Consider the following 12,833-nt stretch of genomic DNA (forward strand, 5'->3'; position numbering starts at 1 on the left):
AGAGGTGGGATTCGAATCCAGGTCTTCTTACCCGAGTGTGGCCACGCCCCCGTGGCCAAGGCTATGGCCCTAATAGGGATGGAGAGAACCCACCCACCCAGTTTGGAGGTGTCCAGGGATGTTGGCAAATAGAACAGCAGATGTCCTCCTAGCCACAAAGATACAAGCCCCCTTTGTGGGATTTCTTAATTAAGAAATGTTTATGCTGTTCTAGTAAAAAGAAAAAAAAGCCATTCTGCCACCTGTGGGTCGGCTTTGGGGTAGATGAAGGGACAGACGCCTGCCAGGAAGGCTAAATATAGCTGGATATTTATGAAGTCTCCATCCCACTCAGCCCTCTCTCTCTGTGGACTGGGTCACCCCGGGGCTGGAAACCTGGGGTAAAGGTTGGTTACTCGCAGCAGTAGCTAAGCGTGAAAAATTCAGACTCCACTGGGACTGAAGCCTGCACTGCATTTAAAACTGGAATTGCTGCGCCACATCAGGCTGCAGGCGCCAAGAACATGAGGAACCATTTATTGTTTTCTGACCTGCCTGTACTTAGTTTCTTACACACGCTGTGCCGTTTTTTACACCTCTGTGCTCAGTACCTGATGCTCTCCACACCCAGAATATCCTTTCACTGTCTAGTCTATCTTTCAAAACCCAGCTCAGTTGTCACCTCCTCCAGGAAGCCTTCCCTGACCACCCACACCCAATCCCATCCTTTACTCTGCCACCCCAGTACCTTCTTGTCTCTGCATGTTCATCGGACCACTTTGCTTTGTCATCACCCAGCTCCATGACTCTCCTTGGGGCTACATGAGGACAGAGACCACATCTTGACCATCTTTTTATCCCTGGTTGCCCAGCACAGAGCTGGGCTCGGTGAGGCCCCAAAGCCGGTGGTGGAGCTCACATGTTGTCTGCATCTTAGGCGGAAAGAGCCCTTGGCTCAGCATCGCCCTGTAGAAATCCTTGTGCTTTCATTCTCAGGAAAAGGACACATGCATGGTGTTCCTTCTATGGGACTTGAAATAGAGAGCTGGCATTTGCTGAGCACCTGGATTCCACGCCAGGCTTCCTGCATATGTGGCTTTATTTACATGCCAAGCACACTTCTCCTTAAAGCTCCTGCACTTGCCAATCCCTCTGCCTGGAACATTCTTCCCCCAGACCTCCACATGGTGTCTACTCCAGGCAGCTCTTGTCATCGCCCCTGCCCCCAGCACGGCCCACTCCCTCCCCCTGCTTTGGGTTTTTCCTTAGCGTGGGCCACCATGCGCTACATGGCCTGTGCAGTTAGCTGTTTATTGTCTGTCTCCCCCAGGAGGATTTTGCCCATTTTGTTCACTGCCATATATTCAGCATCTGCAGCAGTGGGTAGCACATAATAGATGTTCAGTAAATATTTGTTGAATGGATGAATGAACTGAGTTCTCGCAACAGCCCTGTAAAGTGGGGATTATCATCTCTGTCTTACAGATAAGGAAACCAAGGCTCAGAAAGGTAAAATGACTCATTCCCCTTCACATGGCTTATCCAATTGGCAGAACCAGGATTGAAATCCAGGTTTATTTAGCTCCAAAGTCCTGCAGTCTTCCCATGACATGCAGTAGCCTCCCAACCGATGGTTCAGATACCATTTATTGAGTGCCCCGGAGTACACCTGCTGTGCTATTGCATATGATAAGGAAATGCCCCCCCAAAAGGAATGTCTTTTGTGATCGACTGAGGGGCAGCACCGTGGCGGTCCCTTGAAATGCCCTATAAACAAGCATTAAGGGTTGGCCGTGGAAACTCATGTTTGCTATGCTCTTACTGCGTCATTACCCATTCCCTTTCTAGTTTCAGTTCAGTCCTGCAAAATAAGTTGTCATTCTCTTCCACTTCACAGAACAGGAGACAGAGGCCCAGAGAGGTTGCAACACCTGCCCCAACTCACATAGTTAGGCAGTGGCGAAGCTGGGCTCAGCAGACCCAGGCCTCTCTTTTAATACCACCGCATGGCCTTTTTTTTTTCCCTGCACTCCTTTAGCCTTAATCTGGGTTTTGCAAAGGAAAAAAAATGAGAAGTGTATACAGGGCGGGGGAGGGGAGAGCAGAATTCCACAGGGAGGGAGGGAGAAGGAGGCACTCTCCCCGTTCTCCACCAGCCCATTTCAGTCCCTTCCCTCCATGCACCCCTGGGGCTCACTCTGGGACTCACTGGTAGTTCTGGTTGGAGAAGAGGCTGAATTCAAACTGCTGGTTGGGTTTAATTATTAAGCCAGTCCATGCTTGACCAAATCAACAGCCCTCTCTAGTGTTACGTCAGTGAGCGGTGTCCCGAAGCTCTGGAGTATGGGAAGCGTGCTCAACCTGCTCTGTGCCCTGAGTCAGGGCCTTTACCCACATCACCTATTTCAGATCCTCCTAACACCGTTTAGAGGGTCTGTATTTATCCGCATCTTACAGGGAGGCAGATGGGGGACTGGAGACATAAAGGATAAAGGCACACCAGTATAAGGCGGAGATCCAGTCTTCCTAACACAGACAGTCAATCTGCAGATGCTGCATCCAGACCGGAGGCACCTGCCACTCTGGGGCCCTCCCTGCCCAGCCTCTCTCTTTATTTGACATGGCTCCAGAGCCGTGTGGGTATTAGGCCTCCTGGGTCTTCTGCCCTCTGGCAGAGGGGCCAATGCGCCGAGGACCCAGCAGCCACTCTCCTCCCTAGACCTGGACTGTCTCAGCCCTAGGAGGACAGCGGCCTCCCATCCCGGCGGCTGCACGGATGACCCAGCCAGTGCCATCCCCGTCTCTCTGCGCCTCTCCTCCTCCCTTACCCACTCACAGTACAAAGTTCGGTTGGGCCTGCCTGCCTTGTCTGGCCCCGTCTGCCTCCCTCCCACAGGTCTTGAAGAATCACTTTTGTAGCCCTCTATCTGAGGCCTGAGCCTGAGCCTCTCGAAGTGACAGCGGTTCCTCCAACAGCCCTGAAACCTGCCAGGCTGTCAGCACGCGGTTAGGGACCCTGGCCAGTCCAGGCTCCTTGGTGATGGCCCCACGAGGATGCTGGGGGCCGGGCAGGGCAGAGTGGAGCAGCAGTCTCACTCATCCACGGGAGTGAGAAAGAGGGACGGGTCTGTCCAATGCATAGCGAACGTGGAGAAGTTGCCGTGGAGAGTCTGGAGCCAAAAGGAACTAAGGCCTCCCTCTGTTTTTACCCTCTTTCTGATCCCACTTCTCCTTTCCTCTCTGTCTCCCCTGGCAGGAAAGGAAGGAGCCCTGGGGTGATGGGGGTAAGGAAGGCTTCCTGGAAGAGGCGACATCTGAAGGAAAGTCCCACTGAATATCTGCCTCTCCCCACTCAAATGTCTTCTTTCTCTGTCTGCCTTCAGGGTTTTTTGTGGCTCAGTTGCCCTGAAGCCACCCTGATCTCTGCTTAAGTGCTGTGCACCCAGGCTGGGGTGACCCTGGGGTGTGCTCTGCTCTGCATTTTCCTGAGTGTGCACCTTCGTTCATTTACCTGACATCTGTTGGGCACATCTTGTGTACTAGCCCTGGAATGAATGAATGGACAGCCACTGGCACCCGCCTCCCCCGGGAACTGGCCACTGGTGGAAGAAGGATGGAATGCTCTAGTAAAACAGTCACATGGTTGGTTATATCACCGCAGAGCATGAGGTAGTGTTACCCTGTGCCTCAGAGAGGGAGGGGCTGACACCGTAAACAAGGCCTGGCCACCAGATCAAGTGGTCTACCTACTGTGGATCGTGTGAGACCAGCTTTTAAAGAACCGTTAGTGAGACGAAAGTGACAATGTTAGTCGCTCAGTCGTGTCCCACTCTCTGCGACCCCCACGGACTGCAGCCCACCAGGCTCCTCTGTCCATGGGATCCTCCAGGCAAGAATACTGGAGTGGGTTGCCATTCCCTTCTCCAGGGGATCTTCCAACCCAGGGTTCATACCCAGGGTCTCCTGCATTTGCCGGCAGACTCATTACCACTGAGCCGCCAGGGAAGCCCTTTAATGACATAGACTAGGATAAAAAGTAAAATATCGAGTGTGTTCAGGCAGGAAGTATTCTTTTCTCAGAAGTTTTTGCTTCCGGTGTGTGTGTGTGTGTTGCGTGTTACGGTGTCAAATGCATTTTTCTCTGGGGTTGGCTGCGGTTAAGGGCTGTGATGAGCATGCTCAGTGGCCGACAGCAGTGGGAGGTCTGGCGTCCTGGTCTAGACACACCTCGTCATCAGACTGCCTGGGTCCACCTCAGCGGGACCACTTCCTGGGGCGGGGATGGTGGGCAAGGACTCCCCTCCGAGCCTGTTTCCTCAGGTGAAGTGGGGGTGAGCAGCTCCCTCACAGTGGGCGGGGTGAGCGTTAGATGGCATAGAGCAGGCAGAGGCTTTAGCACAATGCCCAGGGCGGCCACTGTTGTGGTTCTTGTTGCCTCCATGGAAAGGAGAGCCCTGAGGCCTGTTCCTGGGGTCCCTAGAGGGGGTTGACTGACAAGTGCCCTTCACTTTCTGCCTTGAAAACCCTGCCCCAGGTGACCACAAGGCTCGAGTCAAAAGCCTGGATTGGGAGGCCTCCCTTTCATAGCACGAACAGTAGCTCCCCAAGGTTCCTTGAGCCCTGTCCAAGACCTTTCATTTCTGATGAGAAGAATCTGCATGGCAGGTTGCATTTTGCAGTTTGCATTGGCCCCCCAGACTGCCAGGTATAGTGGGAGAGACCAGCAAGGACAGGGCAGTTATGATAAGTTGGGGAGGGGAGCGCAGGGGCTGGGAGGAGAAGCAGGGAAGGCTTCCTGGAGGCGGTGCTGTCCAGCCGAGACCAGAAAGCCAAGAAGTTAGCCACAAGGGAATGGGAAAGGCTGCTCAAGGCAGAGGATTCGATGTGCAAAGGCCCAAGGGGAGGGAGAGCAGGGCGTGTAGAGGGGGAGATGCAGAGTTCGGGGGTCCCCGTGCAAGTGGGGGTGGCAATATGAAGTCAGAGTGGTGGGCGAAGATCAGGTCAGAGGAGGAGGGGTTTCTGGCCTGCAGTCAGGAGACTCAGCTTCTCAGATGCCACACTGCCCACTGGGATGAAGCTCTGTGTCTGCTGGGCTGGGCCACAAAGGCTGCCCAGAGCAGGCTGTTTAATCTTCTCCGTGGACAAAGAGTCGGCTCTCTCCTCTTCTGGACCAAAGGGCTCTCTGTACTTGGTGGTGCTCTCTGAGGGCTGAAAATAGAAGCCCAGAGGCCAGGTGTGTGGCAGGAGCTTAAAGCAGAGAGGGAAGAGGAAGGGGGCCAACGTGCTGTAGGTTGTGAGCACCCACCTGGGGGGTGTAGCCAAATGGTCAGCACTGCAGCACGCCTGCCCCGTGCCAGGCCCTTTCTCTGTTTCATCCCCTTTAAACCATCAGGACACATCTTCCAGACGTTGGCTCCCACTTCACAGATGAGGACACTGAGCTCAGAAGGATCCTGAGAACTGGCACAGCCTAGGTGGCAAGGCAGTAGCAGAGCAGAATTTGATCCGAAGTCTGCCTGACCCCAGAGCCCCTTCCCCGTCACTGTGGGACACTGCCCCCGGGGCCTCTTGTCCTCATCCTGAGCTCCTGAACCCCCCTCCCCACAGGCTGTCCTTCCCGCAGGCACACCTTCTTACTTTCTCTGTCCTGGGGAGGTGAAGCACCTCTGTCCTCAGCAGCCAGAGTGAAACTGCCTATAGAAAAGGACCAGCCCCCAGCCCCACCTGCCTCACCCCAGGCCTGGAGACTCTAACTCTTAAGGTGGAGGTGGCCTCTGGGAATCTTGCTCTGGAGGAGAAGGGGTGAACTGGAGCTCCGCACCCCTTCCTCCTGCCCCGTCTGCCTGATAAAAGCTGGCCTGTGCTTGGTCACCTCCAGCCCCACTGACACCCGCATCCTTCCCACTGACGGGGCTCGCAGCCCCCTCTCACTCAGAGCCACAGGCAGCCCCTGCCAGTCCCGCAGCAGGGGTACGGGGCCCAAGCGAGGGCACTTCGCCACCCCGCACCCAGGCTCTCCTGCAGGCCAGGAGAATCCTGTTCCCACGCTGTGCTGTCATCATTAGCAGAGCTGGTGGCCCCATGGGCTGGGTGCCCCCATCCCTGGGTCTGAGTCTTATTATCCAGGCAAACGCCTTGACCTCTCTTTGCTTCGATTCCCTTTTCTGCAGAAAGGAGATAATGATGTTAGGTCTCAGGCCTGCAAAGTGTCTGACAGATAGTGAATGCTCGGGGGGCACCTGTTATGATTGTGTAGTCACTAGGCAAGCAAGCCCCTGCTCCCTGCTGAGCCCGACACTCCCAAGGGAGACAGGCACAAAAGAATAATAATAACCACCAGCTCGTATCACTCAACCAGTCTGTGCCAGACACTGTTCTCGGCAGGCGCCTGCATTTAGCCCTCAGGACAAGCCCTGTGAGACGCTTACTACTTTAAGTGCCATGTAACTGTTGGGAGAACAGAGAGGGAAAGTGACTTGCCTAAGGGCACACAGCGCTAGTAGGCCAACGCGATTCCGACGAGAAGGAAGGGGTGTTGAAGCTGGATGGATGACTGCCGGGTTGGGACAGGGGGTCAGGTGGGTGGCATTTCACATTTGCCCTGGAAGCCTTCGTAGTGTTAAAATTGTGAGCCTTTATGTTTGTCTGGCAGTTTTCTTTTTAGTTGCTCATCAACTTCTGTAGTTGTCTGTCTCACATCCTACATGTCTCAGGTCCATGAGGCAGGGGAGCAGACTTGATAGGGAAGGGCACTATGGACCAAGCATAGACACGACCAGACATGTGTGGACATCGGTGAGATCTCAGCTCAGTCAAAGGAAGCACTTTCTAACTGTGGAGGCTGTCTGGCAGTAGGGCAGGGGAAGACGTGTCCTTCACTGGAGCGGCACCGGCGTCAGGCCCGACTGGGGCTTGACGTGGATGTGGCAGACGCACCTGGAGCAGCAGACGGGTCTGGGATAAATTGTCTGCGAAGGTGCCTTTGACCCAAGGGTCTTATAGGATGTGCTCCCCAGTGCTCATCTGCTGAACGCATGGAGGGCTCTTCATAATCTCTCGTTTATATAATCCCCCTGCCAGTTCTGCATATTGGGAGGTTTTAGGCCCATTTTATGGATCAGGAAGCTGAGGCACAGAAAGATGAAGCAACCTGCCCCCTTCTGGGCCTGTACCTTCCCCCATGACCTCCCAGCCTCAGCACTTTCACACGCTTAGCGGCAGGTACTTCTGAGTAGCAGCCATTCTTGGGTGTCAGTCCCAGCTCACTCTCATCCCTTGCCTTTCATTCTCCTTTTTTCTGGGACCCAGGGCAGCCTCTCGTCTCATGCTGGATAGAGGGGAGAAAGTTCTTTGATGAATAAGCCATTCGGGCACATGGGTGGGGTGAGAGAGTCAGGGCGGCACTGGCAGCTGGCAGAATGCCCACAGCCGTGAACACGTGTGTTCTGTTTACGTCCTCAACAGTATGCGTTGTTTATGTCATGATTATGTCCCGCAGACACATGGTTTCTTTCCTTTTCCCCAAGGATGATGGATTTATGAGATGGGTGGGCACCTGCGTGCCCTGGGTCTCCAAGCCGGGTTTGCTTGGTAACTTTCCACCCCACAGGGGCAGCTCCTTACCCTCAGAAGACATTCCCTTCCCCTTAAGACTCTGGGCACTTCAAGGGCAGAACACGGAACAGTGGAATTTCCCTGTCTCTGGGGATTGGTGTAGACCTTCATCCCTGCAGGACTCTGTTCCCAGGACTAGAGAATGCTCGGAATCACCACGTCCCACCTCCCATCTGACAGATCAGAACACTGAGGCCCAGAGCCTTACAAAGGGTCACAGAGAGATTGCAGATAGGGTCTTTGGCTGGAATCCCTAAGAGAGGGGGTAGAAAGAGCACTGGTTTTGGAGGCAGTCTTGTGTTCAAGTCTCAGTTCTATATCTAAGCTGTGTGACCCTGGGCAAGCCACTCCCCGTCTCTGAACCTTGCTTTCCCACCTTTAGGGTGGGGAGAATGATGGTGCCTCCCTCGTGGGATTTTGATGAGGAATAAATAGGAGACTCCATGAAAAGTCTGAGCCGATATAAGATGGGGACTCCATAAGGCAAGGAATCTGTGCTCCTGAAGCTGATGAAGCAGAGAGGAGCAATAGGGCCCAGTAGTGCGGGGTCACACTCTCAAGGCCCGGTGACGAGTCCAAAAGTACTCCCTGGCTGGCTAGGGAGGCGATTCCACAGAAGAGCGGGCATGGCTTTGGAGTCAGATCTGAGTCAAATCCTGACCCAGCTGTTTGCCTGCACCATGACCCTGGGCCAGCCCCTCCCCATCTGGACCTATGTTCTCATCTGAGAAACAGAGCCATAGGGATGTAGAGAGGCCCCAGGGAGCCAGCAACTCTAGGATCAGCAGCGCTGAGGATGTATGAAACGGAGATTCTTATCATTGCCCTTTACCCCTCGGGTCAGAGGGCAGAAGGCCATGCAGAATCCTGCAGGCGTCCTCAGCCTACACTCACCGGCTGTCCGGAGCCCTCAGGTATTTGAAGAAAGGCCAGCCTGACAGGTCTGGAGGGGGAAGAAAGAGAAACCTGGATCTTTGGAGAAAGGAGGAGAGTGGGAGGGGCGCCCTTGAGGCACTTCTCTGTGGGCCTCAGAGCCAAACATAGCAGGGAAGGACTCGACCTTAGCTGAGGACCAAGCTTTGTGCTGTTCCTTCCCTGTAGGGATAACATCTGCCCTTTGCCCGAAGCACCCAGAGCGTCTTCTTCCTAGCCGTGGGCACCCAGCTGGCATGTGTTCTGACGCTGACTGCACCACTTCCTGGCCCTGTGGCCTGGGGCCGCTCTCCCAGCCTCTTTGAGCCTTCCTTCCTCAGCAGCAGTAGGTCTGGTAGCAGTCACCTCCTTCAGTGCTGTCAGGAGGATCACAGGACATCTGGTGGGCAGAGGACCAGCCCCGGGCTCTACATGGCCCCTGGGAGTTTCCCTCTCTGATCATGCCCATCTCCAATCCCCTCTTCTGACCTTGGGGCCATTAGGCACTGGGACTCCACCCCCTGCTATAATCTGCTTTCTTTTTTTAGATGCTGCTGATTGTCCATCCCAAGTTCTGCCATCCCCTGACCTTTGAGTTGCTCAAAACAGGCTGATTGATGACAAGCAACACCACCCCTGCCCCCCCACCCCCAAGACCAAGCCAGGCCTCACTCCACCTTTGTCTCTAATACATAGCCAATTGTTTTTTTCTTGCAGTTCAGGGGATAAGTGAGAAACCCTGGGGAGAAATGAGGCATACAACAAGAAGGATGAAACTTCCAGGGTCAGACAGGACCAGACTCAAAGACAGGCACTGCCCTCACAGTCTGGGTGGCCTCTGGCTGGGATGTCTGCCTCTCTGGGCCTCAGTTTCCTCTTGAGGAAGCCACCTGGCAGGGTGAGGCCATAAATGAATGGGCAGCATGGTTTGCCCTTGGTATACACTGGGGGTGCCGCAGGGGTAGGCTCCCACCCCTCAAGGCCAGCATACGCTACCCAGCCCTGATGCTTCTGAAGAGCATTTCTTCAGCTCCAGGAGCCACAGCAGTGAAGTTCTAGGAGAGTTTCCAGCTGCATTTGATCCTGAAAAGTAGGGCCAGTGGATCTGCTGATTCAAAGTTGGGACCGGGTCCCTGCAGGTTCCCTCCTAGGGCTGAGGCTAGGAGTGAACTGTCAGGCTTCTGGGCCCCACCCAGGCTGGGGGAGTGGCTGCCCTCAGGGCGAAGAGAAGGAGCCTGCTGGCCAATCAGCTGGCTTATCAGCAGGCAGCTGCCAGAAGCTGCCTGGAGGAGAAGCAGGTGCCGAGGGCAGGACTGTGCCAGCCGTTGGAAGCAGTGTTTGAAACCTGGCCTGGTTTTCCCATTCCCGCCCTGCCAGGTCCTTCTGATAGGCAGGGAAGAGAGGAAAGGACGGTTTCTATGGGAAGACCCAGGACTTGAATCTCATTCTTCAGAGAGATGGATCCTCAGGGATTCCTTCCTTGCTTCCAACCCTTCAGAGGCCCCCAGTCTTCTTGAGGACCTTAACCTCCTCTGCTCAGCCTTTAAGACCGTTTGTGATAGAGCCCTTGACTCCCTCTCCACCCACCCCTCTGCCTTCTATACACTGTTCCCCGCCCTTCCCCAAGGGCACTCAGCTTGTTCCCTCTTCCAGGCCTTTTTCTGTACTGTTCCCTCAGCCTGAAACACAGTTCCCCACCATTTGTCACCCCCCAGAGTGGCCCCCGTGGGAAGCTTGGCTCCAGCCCTCGGTGCTGGCCCCCTCATGAAATCATGGTGTCTGCGTCCACCCCGCACTGGCCTCGGCTCTGCGTGAGTCGTCAGCGCGTGTGAGCCTGCAGCCAGCGCAGCCCCGGCCTAGAGCAGATGCTTTGTAAATGTCAGATGCAGGAGGAAGTGATGTCCCTGAGAAAGAATGAGGGTGCATCCCCCCACCATCCTCCACAGCAGGGGGCCCTGACCCTGCGTGCCGGCGCTTCTGAAGTTGGAGTTTCCCGGGCCCCTTTATCAAGAAGAGACCTCAACCAAGGGGCCCAGAAGAGGGTCAGAGCCAGCTTGGGAATCCCAGCTCTGTTGAACAGACTTGGGGGTGGGGGGTGGGGATGACCTCACCCCCTGGGAACTCAGTGCATCGGAGCCCACTTGAGCCAAGAGGGCTGCCACTTAGACCTGGAAGGAGCAGCCTTTTCTCCCAACTGGCAGTGCCGCGTGACCTCCAGCCCCACTCCCGGGCCTCCTCGCAGCTGTCAACAGGAGTGTCAGGCCGCTGCACTGCACGGACCGACTCTGTTTGCAGAGAATAGGAGCGGGGAGGAGCCGGGTGGTGGTTCCCAGTGTGGGCTGGCCCCTTTCCACCCTGAGTGCTGCCGACCAGGCCTCGGACACAGAGAACAAAGTCCCATTAGGCTGGTGTCTGTCTCCTGGGTGCATGTCACTGCTCTTTTTGGCAGAGGTGAGGGAGGCGTGGTTGTTTTCTTTCTAACCCACTTTCAAACCCACCAATAGAAAAGGTGCTCTGTTGCCAAAGGAGACCGACATCCTTGCCCTGCTTTGGGTGACAGAAAGCCTGCCAATACCAGCCTTGCCTTTTCCTCTTTAGAGTGTGTGCGCGTGTGTGTGCTCGCGTGCACACACACACACGTGCACCATGCTGTTTCCTCCCACTGTCACTTGAACCAGAGACTTCTTACTGAAAGTCCGTAGTCTGAGGTCAGATGTGTGTGGGTTCGGGAAGCCCCAGACATTGTCCATCAAATTGTGTGAGTGGAGTGTGGCTGTGTTCCAAGGGAGAGAGGCCGGCACAGCTCTCATCACCCTTAGCAAGGCCCCGGCCATCTTGGAGAGGGGTGGGGGTGGGGAAAGGCCCCTCCTGCCACTGCCCGGCTCTGCTGCCATGGTGTCCTCATCTGGAAATTGAAGGCAGTACAGTCTCCCCCTGAAGGGTTGTAAGACTGTCAGCTCTACACACTAGGAGCCATGCGGGTGTGTACCCAGGGCTCAGTAAAAGGCTAGTTAAATCCTCTGGTGAGAGGGAGGGGGCAGGATAGACTGTCCTCAGGGTTGGCAATTCCGTTTCCCGGTGGAGTGGAATCTGCTGAAAATCTCAGCCAGAATGCCATCTGCTGAACGCCAGCACGCTGGAGGCCGTCAGCTCGGCATCCAGAGAAGCCAGAGCTGTGCTTCCTGCCATCCTCCTGGCGGTAAATGCCATCTCCTTGGACTCTTTTTAGATCAAAGGAAAGGCTGGGTTGGGGCAATGAGCAGCATCATTCAGAGGGTGGCACAGCGCGTGTTTGGGATGCTGCTGGGGTGGCTTAAAAATAGGCCTCTGTCCTTGGACATAGGGAAAGTGACCCTGGGGTTTTCAACAGGCCTTTCCTGGCCCAGGTTTCCAGCCCTCCAAGGGAGAAACGTTGTAGGATGTATTCTCCAGACCCACAGACAGCCATCTCGGACCCGGGAGTAAACCTTTTCTCCGTAAAGGAATGACAAAAGGTCGCTAAAGGGAGTAAGCCCAGTTAACTGAACAGCTACTCCGTGCCACATGCCACGCCTGACTAGCTGGCCTCATCTGTCCTCACAGCAATCATGCAGGGTGGAGGTGACTCTCACCAGTTTTCTAGGTCTGGTTGGGGGCCCGGAGAAGTTAAGCATGTACCTCAAGATCATACAGCTGCAAAATGACAAAAATCAGAATCTGAACCCTTGTCTGTCTGACTCTAGGCCTGTGCTCTTTTTAACCGCCTCTCAAATTGAGATTTAGGAGATAACAGTGTGGGAGAGATGGTGTGAGGGGCTTGCCCAAGTGTCGGACCCCGATGTTGCCCGTAAGGGAGGGAATGTCCGGTGTGCTGGGGCTCCCGCTGGGCACCTTCTGTGCTTTCACCGCCCCCCCCTGCGGCCTGGGGGAGGGGCAGGTCTGTGTTCACACACCGTCAACAGGTGGTGACTTGCCCAAAGGCCCCTCAGGCTAGTGAGCAGCAAAGCAGGGGCTCAAACCCAGAGCCCATGAAGGCTGTTCTAAAGCACATGCGAGTAAACCGCAGAGCCACCCTTGAAGGACCAGCTCAAGGACCAGCTCTGCTGTCCCCCTGCCTTCCGGAACAGCTAGCCCAAGGTTGGCAGTGCCAACACTTGTTTTTCCCAAACAGAGCCCCTTTCTCCTTAACTGCCACAGCCGCTCATCCTCTACCCCCCACATCTCTGCTCATAAAATTTTTGCTTTTTTTTTATTGGCCATACCCCATGGCGTGCAGAACTTCCCCCAAATGGGCATCGAAGCCGCGAGCCTTGCTGTGAAGTGCAGAGTCTCAACGACTAGACCGCCAG

General features: G+C 55.1%; 1 protein-coding gene across 1 annotated transcript in view; it reads left to right on the plus strand.

The window, feature by feature from the left end:
- The first annotated feature begins 8,219 nt into the window (after nt 1-8,219).
- NEURL1B (neuralized E3 ubiquitin protein ligase 1B) overlaps nt 8,220-12,833 on the plus strand; it is a 30,638-nt gene continuing 26,024 nt past the window's right edge. Inside the window, exons 1-2 of the mRNA XM_052659363.1 lie at nt 8,220-8,287; nt 8,721-8,851. Coding sequence (XP_052515323.1) covers nt 8,220-8,287; nt 8,721-8,851 — 199 coding nt within the window. The remainder of the gene's footprint in view (nt 8,288-8,720; nt 8,852-12,833) is intronic.

The sequence above is a fragment of the Budorcas taxicolor genome, chromosome 20 (genome assembly GCF_023091745.1).
Source record: "Budorcas taxicolor isolate Tak-1 chromosome 20, Takin1.1, whole genome shotgun sequence".
NCBI classification, from domain to species: domain Eukaryota; kingdom Metazoa; phylum Chordata; class Mammalia; order Artiodactyla; family Bovidae; genus Budorcas; species Budorcas taxicolor.